Source organism: Lontra canadensis, unplaced genomic scaffold, assembly GCF_010015895.1.
Source record: "Lontra canadensis isolate GAN:19392208 unplaced genomic scaffold, GSC_riverotter_1.0 scaffold19, whole genome shotgun sequence".
NCBI lineage: Eukaryota > Metazoa > Chordata > Mammalia > Carnivora > Mustelidae > Lontra > Lontra canadensis.
Genome location: NW_022631013.1, coordinates 16,138,041 through 16,153,527, shown reverse-complemented (window position 1 = coordinate 16,153,527; position 15,487 = coordinate 16,138,041). Strand labels below are relative to the sequence as shown.

The 15,487-nt window shown below is 38.9% G+C and overlaps 1 protein-coding gene across 1 annotated transcript in view; it reads left to right on the top strand.

Moving 5' to 3' along the window:
- ERP44 (endoplasmic reticulum protein 44) overlaps window positions 1-15,487 on the top strand; it is a 92,722-nt gene that overhangs the window by 73,790 nt on the left and 3,445 nt on the right. The window contains exon 10 of the mRNA XM_032860708.1: window positions 208-349. Coding sequence (XP_032716599.1) covers window positions 208-349 — 142 coding nt within the window. The remainder of the gene's footprint in view (window positions 1-207; window positions 350-15,487) is intronic.

The following is a 15,487-nucleotide window of genomic DNA, read 5'->3' as shown; positions in this document are numbered from 1 at the left end:
TCAGGAAATTATACCCTGTCCTAAGCACTAAATTCTACCTATTTCAAATGTAATATTTAGGTTGAAGTTTTTGTGATCTGTATTACTCTAAAGCATGTTGGTTTTTAATTAATTAGTTAATTATGTCATTTTTCATGAACTTAACAATCTTATGAGACTATAGTCAAGAAAATTCTAATCTGACTCTAAATTCTGTTTCCTATAAAGGTACCATAAACTTTTTGCATGCGGACTGTGACAAATTTAGACATCCACTTTTGCACATACAGAAAACTCCAGCAGACTGCCCTGTCATAGCTATTGACAGCTTTAGGCACATGTATGTGTTTGGAGACTTCAGGGATGTGTTGTAAGTATTCTCTTTGTTCTTCTTAAATTACTGATACGTGTCTCAAAAATGAACTTAAAACCATTGTTTGAACATTTTAAATAATCCTGTGTTGAACCAGGAGTACTTTGTTATTTGGATGGAGAAGGTTTTATTTTTCATTCTAGAGTGTGCTATAATTGTGAGAGTTCTGATATATTCCTATAGAAATACCAGAATTAGGTGATCTTAATGCTTGGGAATGAATCTCTGAAAGAAAATGTTTGCCCTTTCGGAAGTTAATTCTGAATTGAATGTGGTGTTTGTCAGCATGTCGAGGAAAAGATTCTAGTCCCAGGTCAGGTTAAAGGTAATCGGTAGTATCACTGCTCACTGTGGTGTGTAAGTCCCAGAAGATGGCCATGGCTAGGCCTATCTGTGGGTATGAGCACGAACCTTTCAGGAACAGGTAGGGTTTCTGACTCCATTCTCCATTCTCCATTCTCAGCTCTTCATAGTATAAGTAAATATGTTACCCCTGTCTCTGCAACAGATAGTAGATTTTTATCAGCTTTTGGAGATGTTAAATACAGTGGTTAAAAAATGGAGATGTTTCTTCATGTATGAAAGTTTTAAGCAATAGGTATTTTTTTTTTTAAAGATTTTATTTATTTATTTGAGAGAGAGACAGTGAGAGAGAGCATGAGCAAGGAGAAGGTCAGAGGGAGAAGCAGAATCCCCATGGAACTGGGAGCCCGATGCGGGACTCGATCCCGGGACTTCGGCATCATGACCTGAGCCGAAGGCAGTCGTCCAACCAACTGAGCCACCCAGGCGTCCCTAAGCAATAGGTATTAAATCAAACTAGACCTCTTCTTTTAAATTTATTTAAGTACCCTGTTTTATGTCCAGAGATTAAATTGCACAGTTAGAGGATGACTTGAAATCCGCTGTAGAATGAATTACCTCACTCACGACTCAGTATTTCATTATAGAGATATAGTTGTTTGATAGAAGATTCTCAGTCTTACTGCATAGCAGACCCAGATTTGTGTCCTGCCTTGGGCTAGTCACTTAACTTCTCTGATCTTGTTTCTTTACACTTAAAATATGGTTGGTAATATAATTTACCTGATGGGATTGCTATGAAAATTAATGAGAGATGACGGTTGTGTTAGGAACCATAAGGTACTAACAAATATTTGTTCTTTTTACTTTACCTACACTCAAAAGAGTACTCTTTAGCCTATCAACTCATTAAATACTTACGTAGGTCTTTTGTAAATTCTTATTGTGAAATACATGTAACATAAAATTTACTATTTTAATTAAAGAGTAAAATTTGGTGGTATGATGTTCACAATGTTATACAGCCATCACTAGTACTAGTTCCAGAATTTTTTCTTCATCTTAAACAGAAATCCCATAACCCATTAAGCAGTCACTTCCCATTCTGCCTCCCCTCAGCCTATGGCAACCACTAATCCATTTTCTGTTTCTGTGAATTTGTCTCTAATGGATAATTTCATGTAAGTGGAATCATACAATTTGTTATCCTTTGTGTCTGACTTCTTTAACTGGGCATAACTTTTTCAAAGTTCATCAATATTTTAGCAAATATTGGCACTTCATTCCTTTTTATTACCAAATAAACTTTATTATACAGGTATGCCACATTTCTTCTATTTGTCAGTTGGTGAATTTTTTTAATTGTTATTTTAAAATTTAAATTCAATTAATTAACTTATAGTGTATTATTAGTTTCAGAGGTAGAGGTCAGTGATTCATCAGTCTTCTATAACACCCAGTGCTCATTACATCATGTGTCTTCCCTTAATGTCCATCACCCAGTAGCCCCATCTTCCCCACCCCCTCCCCTTCAGCAATCCTTAGTTCGTTTCCTATGATTAAGAGTCTCTTATGGTTTGTCTGTGTCTCTGTTTTTGTCTTGTTTTGTTTTCCCCTCCCTTCCCTTAGGCTCCTCTGTTTTGTTTTGTTTTTTCCTTAAATTCCACATATCAATGAGATCCCGGTCTTCTATATGACAATCATTGTATAATATAAACCAAGTCATATAAACCAGTGGTTCAAAGTTTACTAAGACCGGGTCCTTGCCTTCAATGAACTCACAGCCAAGTAGAGAAAGGAGACAAGTAGGGCAACAGGCAGTTGTGTTTTATGACGTGAGAAGGGCTCTGACAGAGCTCAATAGGGAGATACTGGATCCAGGCTCTGGAGATGTGGATGCCTGAGGTGGGTCCTAAAGTTCTATACAGGCTTATCATGGATGGAGGAGGAGACAGGGCTTGGAGAAGAGGGATGGGGGATACTGGCAGAGACAAGAATGAAACTGTGGCTGAGTATGTGTGGACAGGAGGGGCGATGCTGAGGGATAAGGCCATGAGAAGCATGCACCGGTTAGCTTCTAAAAGCCCTACGATGTGTTAGGGAAGTTTGACATTATCCTGAAAACTCTGAAGAGTCAATGACAAGTTTGAATCCGAAGGTTATTAAAAAAAAAAAAAAAATCCCTCTGGCTATAAACTGGAGACTAGATGAGAGGGAGTCAAAATAGAATCCAGGAGACTTCAGTAATCCAAACAAGTTGATGAATCTTGAATGAACAAATTACCTAAATAAGTTCTGGCAGTAGAACTAAAGCTAGAGAGATGCAGGAATCTCAAGATATCTTGTAGGTGGAATAGGAGGACTTGGTATCTTAATTAATGGGTGAAGAGAGTGGTAAGCGATGGCCAGGAACCTCACTTGCACAGCTAAGTGGGTTAGCCATTAGCTGAGCTGGAGCACTCAGTAGAGGAGCAGCCTTGTGGTAAAGGAAATGAGTTTTCTTTCCTGGCACACTGAATTTGAGGTGCCAGGGGCCACGAAGGAGGCGTTTCCAGTAGGGACTTGACATGGCTCCAGGATTCAATAAGGAGATAAGGGCGGGGTCTCAAACACATAAGAATGTAGCCGAAGTTATTGAAACAGATGAGATGATTTAGCACAGGGCTGAAAATGGAACCCTGATGAATGCCGGCCTTTAAGGAGAGGACAGAAGAAGGAACATGTGTGAAAGACTCAGAAGAAGGAGGAATCAAAGAAATGAACGAAAAACCAGAGAAGAGTTACATGGAGAAGCACCTGAAGCAGGAAAGACAGCTCAATCAGAAGGATGAAAGATCTGTTAGATTTGCTCCCCGGAATGGCTGTATTGCATGAATCAAAGAGTACTGTTTGGTGAGGAGATGGAGATTTGATGATGAAAATTGTTGCAAGAAGCTGGCCTCTAAAGGGAAAGAAAACTAAGGGGATGGGTCCAGAGAGACAGGATAAAGGGAGGTTTTGACTTTTCTTTCTCTCTCTCTCTCTCTCTTTTTTTTCCCCCACCCCCTTAGAGTACAAGAAAGTAGCCATGATTAAGTGCTTGTGGGAAAGAACCAAATGGATTGAAGAGTTACTGTAAAGACAGGAAAAAGAGGGGCTAATTGATCAAGCAGAGCCATAAGGGGCACAGAGGGAATGAGAAGCAAAAGAAAGAACCTTCTTCCTCTCCCATGAGAAAGAGAAAAAAGGAAGGGTGCATTCCTTTGCGGGTATTTGGGGCTTCTGGTATTAGTGACATTAGCAGAAGAACACAGACATGCCTGTCCAGTTCTTGTATTTAACTGTGGCTAGAGAAGCAAGATCATTTACTGAGAGTGATGAGGCAGGGCGATGAGAGGCAAGACTGTGCTGGGTTTTACAAGGAAGAGGAGTTGACCCAGAAAGCCATATGAAAGGTCCAGATCTCCCTAGCATCCCAGTGGAACTACTACAGTTCCCTTAGCAAGCGTGAGCATTGATCTGCGGGGCTGATGGAAATGTCTTACCTGGTTGGGTGTCCTCTTCCTCTCATTTCTTAGCCTTGCTTCCTGAAGCTGCAATCTCAAGCTTAAAGAATGAGCTTTTTGAAAGAGGGTAGTTCTAGTGTCTGGTCCCGCCTCAAGTGCTTCCAGGCAGAGAGACTGTGCTTGGCATTAAAAATCCTGTCTTATGCGTGGCTTGTTCGTATGAAGTTGCTAGCACATTTCCCTACCTCTCACAGGGGCTAAATCTCCAATTGTTTACCTCTTTACTTTCACTGCAGACTTGCAGCCCCAATTACAAAGTCTCGTATTAGTGGAAGTCAACAGGATACTGACTTTACTACCAGTTGGCAACCAGACTATGCCCAACTTTGGCTTTTGTTCCTAGGAGCCCTGTGTTACACATCAAGGGATATCTGTGAGGATTTCCATCTTGGCCATCTTAAGTTTTCTTCTCCAGTTTTGAAGTCAGATTTAAGTGCTCCTTTGGCACTTCCAGTCCCATCTTGGGGTCTGTTGGTCACAGAACCCAACTAACACAAGCAGGTGTCTTCATTATCACGTGACCCAGTCCCCCTTTCTCTAGCCCTAGTTTACTGGACCAAGAGGTGGGCACTTGACCAGGAAAAACTAATCTGTCCGCTGGCAGCATTCTCCTTATGCCCTGCTGTAAAAAGAAACTGCACCAGTAAGATTCTCCAGAGAAATCTGGAAATGGGAAATAGTCCTCCTCTATCCTGCAAGTGTTCAGTCCTGTGAATAGGGAGGGAGATAAGAGAATTGATTACACTTGAAGCTCTTTGAAGCAAATTACTTCTTTAATTTCTCCCTTAGGTGCCTGATTTTCCCTCCTAGGCACTGTTCACTCTAATATTTTTTAATTGTAAGGAGGCACATGCTGTGTGAGCTACAAATTGAGCCTATGTGAATAGATTTTGGTGTTAAAAATCAAAATATGTAGCAAAGTGAATCTGACCATTTCATGGCTTGCATAATTGTTATTGTGCTGCATGGTAATTAAGGCTTAAATGATAAGCAGTTTCTATAAATTACTGTAATTACTATTACTTTTAGTAACTCAGCATTTCTGGGGTCAGTCGGAGGAAGTGGTTGGGGTAAGCAGCAAGAAAGCAGATTTATGCTACATGGTCTCCTCCCACACCAGAGCTGGCATGGCATTGCGGGAGGGGGGCATGTTACCAGTGTGCTATTGACCTCTCCCTTATTTCAGAGAAACTGAGCCTTAGGGAGGTAACATAACCTGCAAGACCACACAACTAACTAGTGGGAGGCCTGGGATTCATGTCCGAGCATATTGAACCGAAGTCCCAAGCTTTTAACCCATCCTATCAAAGTGGTTCCATTTTCAGTACATACAAAAAGCAGTGTAAGTGTGAATGTCAAAGATGTTTGAAGAGACAGTACTTGTACCTGAAACTAAATCACAGATCTGTGAATCTTTTTTTTTCTATAGATTGACCAGATTGATTTCTTGCCAAATGTAAAGGAATAGATTTTACATGTAAAGGAAAAGAATGGGGGGGTATTAGGAAGCTAAGAGCACATAAGGGCAGGTCTAGGAAATGGTCTGCTGTCCCGGGAGGAGAAAATAGATGGTGGTGTGTGGCAGAAGGCTATCGAAGGACTTTCAGGAGAAACTCACCTTCTAAAAAATTGTGACCAGTGGATGCCATACCATGTGTACCTTTGCTGAAATGTGCGTACGTAGTGCTGCTGGGGCCCCGGACATGGGAAAGAGCAGACAGGCCTCCGATCCCTCCTGGGAAAAGGGAGCAGGAGTCCCCCAGCTCTGGGATCTAGGTCATTTATCCCAGATCACGAAATCACCAAAAATTATCATAATTCCTTAAACTACTCAGTCTGGGAAACCTGGCTGCAGCTGATGGGCTGCATTTTGGCGGTGTGAGGGGCGGCTGTGGTGGGGAGATGGGAGGGGCGGGACAGAACGGAAACCGAGGGTAAGTGTCGCACTAACTCAGCAGCTTGCTCATCTGCCATGGCAAATTCGCCTGCCTCCTGAACTCGGAGAGCAAACCAGGAGCTGGGCGTAATGATAAAGAACTGGGAGGGCGAGGTAGAAGAAGCTTTTTAAACCAGGTCACCATTCGGTCTCTTTTAATGCTGAGAATTCCGTTTTGTTCTTCATGCTTTAGGTGCTCCTGCCCCCCAGCCAAATGAGGCTTTTTTAAGTGGAAAAAATAGGTACTGAGAAAGCTGCTTAAAAGGCAAATTTTATTTATTTAGGATTTTAAAAAATCTCTTGCTATACCAGCTGCTTTGTGACAGCATTAGATGTTCAATAAATGTTTTGATTAATTTGCTCTTAATTTGCTTATTTTACATTTAAGAGTTTGACTACTTCGGATAAACATCTGCACGTCGGGAACATATCCTAGTATTGATCAACTAGCCATTCGCCCCGTTGTTCCCCTCCTGTGCTAGTCACCTCTGTAGTTGTGATTTTTCTGGATGTGTCTCTCCTGTCAGCCACAGGGCAGTGCACACAGTGGGCTGAGTTCCTAAACACCATTTTTACTCTTAGGGAATGTACTTACCATTCAGCTGACATTCATTACCTTCTTACAAGTACTTTATATTTTACAAGTCATTACATTTTACTTTATTTGGACCTACCAGCAAGATAAACCTGAAACTCGGACTGCGGCAGGCTCTGTACCAGCTTCACTTTCTATTTTGTGTGTGTTCTCAGTTTCTGTAAGAAGCATATAAAACAGGTATTATTTCTGCTTTTACAATGAAGAAGTAAAGCTCTGAAAGACTGAGTAACTTAACTAACGCCAAGTCACTAAAGAGGCAAAATGGTGAGCAGTTAGGTGCTCAGACTCCAGATCGAGACTGCTCAGATGGTAATTCCAGTCTGTTACCTACCAGTTATATCACTCTGGGCGATTTCTTACCACCTCTATGCCTCAGTTTCCTCACCTGTAAGATGGGAATGCTAACAGTATCTACTTCATAGGGTATTAACTGAATATATATATCTACAGCTCTTAAAATGGTGTCTGATAACATGGTAGGTGCTATGATAAGGCTATATTGCCTGTTAAGGAAATAATCAGATTCAAATCTAAGTCGTTAGACTATAAAAATAGTACAATTAAGTAAGCAGGTGTTGTTTTCATTTTACAAATGAGACAGCTGACGCTCAAAGAGGTCAAGTAACTTTAAGGGCAAAATACTGTTTTCTTACTACTATAGTACATTACTGTATAAGTTAAAAAGTAGAGTGAACAATACTAGGAAATCCAATCCAGCAATATAGAAAAAAAGAACAATATACAACTAAGTGGGGTTTATCCCAAGTGTGCAAGGCTAATCCAACATTCAGAAACCAGTCAGTATAATTCAGCATATTAATGAATAACAAAAAAATTGATCACATTAACACATGCTGAAGCATTTGATGAAATTCAACATCCATTCATGACAAAAATGCTTAATAAACTAGTGTGTGGAAACTTCCTCAGTCTGATGAAGAACATTTATGAAGAACCTGTAGCTAATATTGTATTTAATAGTGAAAGACTGAATACTTTCCCCTGAAATCAGGAACCAGGCAATGATGTTTACTGTTTCTGTGTATGTGTGCATTTAACATGTCATTTGTTCCTTTATTTCTGAGTATAAAAAATTTTATGTTCTTTGTGAATAATTCTGGAAGTTAATAAAATGCCAAAGAATAAATATAAAATCATGCATAAATGCACAAACCAGAGACCTAGACACTTGTGTGTTATAAATGTCATCAGGGCCATGCTAGTTTATGAATTGTCTTTTTAATTTGTCCAACACATTATAGACATCTTCCCATGTGATTAAAATTTTTTCTTTTCCTTTTAATGGCCAGTTTGCCTTTGTATGGGTTTTATGATTTAACCCGTTGTTTGAATCCAGGTTTTCCTGTGAACAAATGAGTAACACACTTCTACTAATGGGACTTTACCAGACTCGTCCTTATTGACATTCTTGCCGTTTCTGGTGCCGTGGAGTACCCTCTCCTTGAGTTCTGTGACACACCATCATGGTTCCCCCCCCCTTTTTTTTTTTTTTTTTTGGCTCTTTCATTGTTTTTTCTGATTGTGCTTCTTGCCTTTGACCCCTTGTGGTAATAATCATAGAGCTGTGCTGTCCAGTACTGCCTGCCCTGTATGAATACTGGTTTTAATTAAAATGATGTAGAATGTAGAAGTCAGTGTCTCAGGTGCTCTGACTGCTCAGTGGCCATATGTGGGTAGTGGCTACTGTATTTGACAGCACAGATACACAATCTTTCTTTGAAAGATTTTCTATCTTTATTGAAAGTTCTGTTGGACATTCTGTTGCTGTCAGAGGGCATGCAGTTGTAAGGAACAGAAAATCACTCCATGGAGCTCAAAGTGGGGTTTGTGCTGGAAACTACAGGAACCCGACCAGGGGCTGAGTTGCAGGAGGTACAGCTGGCCCGCGCTGCTGGAAAATGCTGGGGCAGCTACTCCCTTCCCTTCCTCTGGGGTCCAAAAGCTCTTCTCTGGGCTCCTTTCTTCACAGCTGTTCCATCCCTCTCTCCCAATACCAGCTTCTCCCTCTGCGGTGTCATAACTTCTGCATGGATGGGGTTCTGATTTACCATGACACGTTGTAGCCTGAACCTGGTAGGACTTTCAGCTCTAATCATTTGATCGTGCTCCCTACCTCTCTTAGTTCGCATTCTCCAATATCTGCCTCAAGCCACATAGATTGGTTGCTTCTCTACCCCAAGTTACTTGTCTTCCCCTCCTTTTTTCAGCTTCACTGAGGCATAGTTGACCAAACTGCTTGTATTATAGAACATGATATTTTGATGTATGTATACACTGAAATAATTACCACAGTCAAGCAAATTAACGTATCCATTACCTCACTTTTTTTTTTTTTTGGTGAGAACAATTAAAATCTACTCACTCTGAGCAAATTTCAAGTGTATAATATAGTATTAATAACTGTAGTCACATTGCTCTACATTAGATTTCTAGAACGTAATCTTCCTGTAGCTGAAACTGTACAGTTGACCAACATTTTCGCATTTCCTCCCCCACCCTCCTGCTCTGGTCCCTTGTAACTGCTCGTCTACACTGTGCTTCTGTAAGTTCTGCTCTTTTAGATTCCACGTGTAAGTGCGATCGCGCAGTGTTTGTCTTTCTGTGTCTGCCTTATTTCACTTAGTATAGTGTCCTCCCGGTTCATTCATATTGTTGTAAATGACAGGATTTCCTTCTTTATTAAGGCTGAACAATATTCCTGTGTGTGTGTGTGTACACCATATTTTTCTTATCTGTTCATCAGTAGATGGATTCTTGGGTTCTTTCTGTATCTTGGATATTCAGAGTAATGCAGTGAACATGGGAGTAAAGATAACTCTTTAAGACGATGCTTTGATCTCCTTGGGTATAAACCAAAAGTGGGATTGTTGGGTCGGATGGTAGTTCTGTTTTTAATTTTTTGAGTAGCCTCCATCCATACCTGTGTAGTGAGTGTACCAGTTTACATTCCCATGAACAGGGAACAAGGTTCCCTCTTCTCCATATCCTGGCCAACACTTACTTTTTTGTCTTTTTGATAAAAGCCATTCTAGCAGGTGATCCCTCATTCTGGTTGTGATTTCCATTTCCCTGATGATTAGTGATACTGAGCACAACAGTCCCAGGTACCTGTTGGCTATTTGTAGGTTTTCTTTTGAGAAAGGTCTTTTCAGGTCCTTTGCCCATTTTAAAATCAGGTTGTTTTCTTGCTCTTAAGTTATTTTTGTTCCTTTTGTTTTTTGGATATTAACCCCTTATCTGATAGATGTTTTGCAAATAGTTCCTCCCAGTTTGTAGGTTGTCTCTTCACTGTTTCCTTTACCGCGCAGAAGCTTTTTAGTCAGATGCAGTGATGTGCTCGTCTTTGGGTTTGGTGCCTGTGCTTTTGGGTCATATCCAAAAAATTATTGCCCAGACCAATATCAAGAAACTTTTCCCCTATGTTTTCTTATAGTGTTACAGTTTGTCAGGTCTCACAGTTAAGTCTTTAATCGATTTTTGAGTTGATTTTTGTGTATGGTGTGAAATAATGGTCCAGTTTAACTTTTCGGCCATTGGCTATCTAGTTTTGCCAGCATCATTTATTTGGAAGACCATCCTTGGGGCACCTGGGTGACTCAGTTAAGTGTCTGACTCTTGATTTTGGCTTGGGTCATGAGATTGAGCTCTGCATCATGTTCCGCACTGGGTGTGGGGCCTGCTTAAGATTCTCTAGGGGCGCGCGGGTGGCTCAGTCAGTTAAGTGGCTGACTCTTGGTTTTGGCTTAGGATGCAGTCTCAGGGTCATGGGAATAGCCCTCCATCAGGCTCTGTGTTCAGCACAGTGGGTGCTTATGCCTCCTCCTCCATTCCCCTCCCCACACTCTCTCTTCTCTCAGATTTTTTTTTTTAAAGATTCTCTCTTTCCCTCATGCCCCCCCAATCTCCCACTCATGCTCTCTCTCAAATTAAATTAAAAATACTGTACTTTCCACCTTGTGTATTCTTGGCACCTTTGTCAAAGATCAGTGGACTTACTTCTGGGTTCTCTGTTATGATCCATTGGTTTATGTCTTTTTATACCAGTGTTATACTGTTTTGATTACTATAACTTTGTAATATATTTTGAAATCACACAATGTGATGCCTTCATCTTTGTTCTTTTTTTCTTGAGACTGCTTTTGCTTTGGCTATATTTAGGGTCTTTTGTATATTTATTGTATTGTATATTTATTGTATTTTGTATATTTATTATATATTGTATATACAAAAATATATTTTGTATATTTAGGGTCTTTTGGCTATATTTAGGGTCTTTTGTGGTTTCATATGAACTTCAGAACTTTTCCTATTTCTATGAAAGATGCCATTGGAATTTTGATAGGGATTGCACTGAATCTATGATTGCTTTAGGTAGTATGGACATTTTAACAATATTAATATTTCCAGTCCATTCACTCAGGATATCTTTCCATTTATTTGTGTCTTCTTCTATCAGTGTTTTATAGTTTTCAAATATACAGCTCTTTCACCTCTATGGCTAAATTTATTCCTAAGTATTTTATTGTTTTTGATAAAGATGTCTACTCTCGGAAAAACACATTGAGGGTTGTTAGACGGGAGATGGGTGTTATGGTGTAACTGGGTGATGGGCATTAAGGAAGGCACATGATATAATGAGCACTGGGTATTGTTATATGCAGCTGACAAATCACTGAACTCTACCTCTGAAATGAATAATACGCTGTATGTTAATTAAGTGAATTTAAAAAGAAAAAAAAATGTTCACTCTCACCAGTTGTGTGATACTGGAAGTCCTAGCAAGTACCATAGGACAAAAAAATAAGAAGTGTTTGGACTAGAAAGAAACTATCTTCCTTTGTAGGTAGCATGATTGTGTATGTAGTAGAAATGCCCAGTAAATTCACAAGAAAGCTCCTAGAACTAATGAGTTCAGCAGGATACAAGGTCACCTTTTAAAAAATCACTTTTATTTCCTTTTTTTTTTTTTTAAAGATTTTATTTATTCATTTGACAGAGATCACAAGTAGGCAGAGAGGCAGGCAGAGAGAGAGGAAGGGAAGCAGGCTCCCTGCTGAACAGAGAGCCCGACGTGGGGCTTGATCCCAGGACCCGGGGATCATGACCCAAGCGGAAGGCTGAGGCTTTAACCCACTGAGCCACCCAGGCACCCCAGAAAATCACTTTTATTTCTATATTTTAACTATGAACATTTGGAAACCCCAAAACGTTTAAATTACCATTCATAATAGGCTCCAAAAGAAAGAAAAAAGAACTATGTATACATCTAACGACAAAAACTACAAAACGCCAATGAAGGAAATCAAAGATGACCAGAATTAATGGAGAAACATACTGTGTTCATGGATTGGAAGACTCAGTACTGTTTAGATGTCACCTCACATTTATCTATAGCTTTAATGCAATTTCTATCTAAATCTAGGTAGATTTTTTTTGTAGATAAAGCTGATACTAAAATTTATATGGGAAGTTAAAACTAGAATAATTGAAACAAAATAATTGAAAAAGAAAGGACTCATAATACCCAATTTTAAGACCTACTATATAGCTAAAATATTTATGACAGCGTAGTATCTGTGAAAAAAATAGGTATGTGTTGCTGTAGAACAGAATAGAGAATCTAGAAATAGGCACACAAATAGTGATTTTTTTTTTTTTAAAGATGCAAAGACAACTCAATGGAAGGGGGTAATCTTTTCAATAAATGGTGCTGTAGCACCTAAACATCTCCATGAAAGAAACTGCTCCTATAAAATATTAACTCGGAATTGATTGTAGACCTCAATGTGAAAGGTAAAACTATAAAACCCTTAGAAGTAAATGTAGAAACTCTGTTTGACCTTAGTATGCCCAAAGCACTATCCATAAATGAAAAAATTGATAATTGGCTTTCAACGAATTAAAAACTTTTGCTCCATAAAAGATACCGTTAGAATGCAAAGAAGATATACAGATGGCAAGTAAGCACATGATGAGGTGTTCAACATCATTAGACACTAGAGAAATGCAAATTAGAACCACAGTGAGATCCCATTATACATTTTTTAGAATGGCTAAATTTAAGTACTTATAATACCCAAGGTGAGAATTTGGAACAGCTGGAACTCTTACACATTGCGGGTGGGGTTGCAAAATGATACAGCCACTCTAAACACTTTGGCAGGTTTTTTAAAAAGTTAAACATTCTACCTCCTATATAAGCCAGTATTTATCCTAAAGAAGTTAACTTAATGTTCACACAAACACCTGTGTACAAATGTTTGTAGTAGCATTGTTCAGAATCACCAAGATCTTGAACCCAAATACTCTTCATTGGGTAAAAGGATAAACCAATTGTGGTATATCCACTCAATGGAACGCTATTCAGTAAATAAAGGAACAGTTATACATGCAACAGAACGGGTGAATCTCAAAAGCAGTATGCCAGAAGCCAGTCTCACGGTTACATGCTGTATGATTCCAAGTACAAGACATTTTGGAAAAGGCAAATTATAGGAACAGAGAACAGATCAGTGGCTGGCAAGAGTTAGGGGGAAGTGGAGGGTCTGACCAAAAAAAATTGTTATGTATCCTGTTTGTGGAGATAGTAACTAGATGCTGTGTGCATATGTTAAAACTCAGAACCCATTATGCGAATTGTATGCGAATTAAAAAAAAATGTTTCTCACTGTGATATACATATGTCAAAGTTCATTTAATGATACTTAACATTTGTGCATTTCACTGTACCTAAATTTTGCATCACCTAAAAATCAAAATTGAAAACAGAAGTGTTTGAAAGGTGGGAAAGAAACCCTTAGGTGTTCTAATTAGAAAAATTGCATCCTAATTGTATCCTAAAGTATGAAAATATAATTGAATTTATTATGGCAAGGATCCCTTTATTTTCCTTTCTAGCAGATAACCATGTTTTCTGTTTTCTTGACAATATACTGTGATTCACTGATTGTTACTTAAAAATGGATATTTTCTGGCCACAAGCTAGATGAGAGCTCTTTTGTAATCTGTTTTCTACCACATCAATTCAGATTCATCCTATCTTCCTTTGCCTTTTGCTCACAATTCTTTCATCTGTTGACAAGGGGAAAGAACCAAGTTAGGAAAAAAATCTGTTTTGTGTGTTCTCTACAAATTTGTTCCATTTAAGATTTAATTATAAATTATTTTTTGACTATCAGAAGCAAGTCATACTCTGTATTGGTTGCTGTTTTCTTTGGACTTTATAAAATAACAGGCTTAATGGGGGCTTTATCGTAAACATTAGAGACCATTTGTGATTCTTTGATTGGAATGGATATATTCATTTTGCTGTGAGTGACAGTAGATGATGTCATATTAAATTTAAATTGATCTCCTCTCAGTGTTTATCTTTAGTGCATGTGCAGTTTCTTCACCACAGACCCTCTCAGAGGCATTTCTGTCAATACAGCTACCTGACAGTCATCTGTATTTGTAAACTGTGCTTTTGGCACCTGCTGGTCTCTGTTGCATTGGAGCTAGTGGGGAGCCAAAATGGGTGTACAATGAAGTTATTGGTTGGTACATCTCAGTGGGAGTTATTGAAGGGAGGAAACAGCACTTGTAGGACCTTGGGAGAGGATAAAAGAAACTAGCAGTGTGCTACCAAAAAACGATGATTTAAAAAGTGAGGCAATTCTACTCAATTGAACTGTTTATGGACCTGCATTTTAATTCTTGTAAGAGATATGAAGAAAAGTTTCTATTTAAAATATATAATGAATTTTCGAAATGCCAGGATTTCAGTAGAAGATTAACAATTCATATGAGCAGAAATATAAATTAAAACGGTGGAAAAATGCTTAATTTCTGAAGAAATGAAAATTGAAATGCAGGTGTCTTTTATTAAAGTAGTAAAACAAATTTTAATAAAGAAACATGTTGGCAAGACTTCAGAGAACAGGTAGACAAATAGCAAAAATGGACTGTTTTGTAGGTATAACTTGCCCACACTTCGTCAAGTTATTTACTCAACAGACTCTCAACTTAGGATGAGTTAACAATTTTTTGCTTTTTGGTGGTGCAAAAGCGCAATACGCACTTAGTAGAAACTACACTTTGAATATTGATCTTTCCCAGGCTAGTGATGTGCACTAAGACACTCTCGTGATGCTGGCGATCAGCAGTGAGCCACAGCTCCCAGTACGCCTTGGGATCACAGGCATCAACTGACACACGTACTGGATCTGTGCAGCCACTGTTTATCACTTCCAGTACAGAATGCAGTGTTACATATTAAGTACTTCATTATAAAATGGGCTTTGCGTTGGATGATTTTGCTCAAGTAGGGTATTATAAATGTTCTGAACGTGTTTAAAGTGTGCTTAAGATTTTTCAATTCAGGGTAAGTTTATTGGGCTGTATCCCCTTTGTAAGTTGAGGAAAGTCTATATTCCTACTCTATTGGATACAACTCAAAGGAAATACTTAAAGAAAAAAAGGCTGATAGGTGAATCTGCTCAGCTTATATTGGTCTGTTTTACTACGGTGCATGTCTCTGTAATGCAAACTTGCTCATAGCATGAGTGATAATTAGGGGAATATTGTTAAAATAAGCAAGTTGTGTTGGTTCATACTATTTTCATCAGAATGTTTTGAAGCCATCAAAGAAAAGTGTTTTCACCATTAAAGAGTGATTTAGGGGCACCTGGGTGGCTCAGTCAGTTAACTGACCAACTCTTGGTTTTGGCTGGGGGTCATGATCTCAGGGTCCT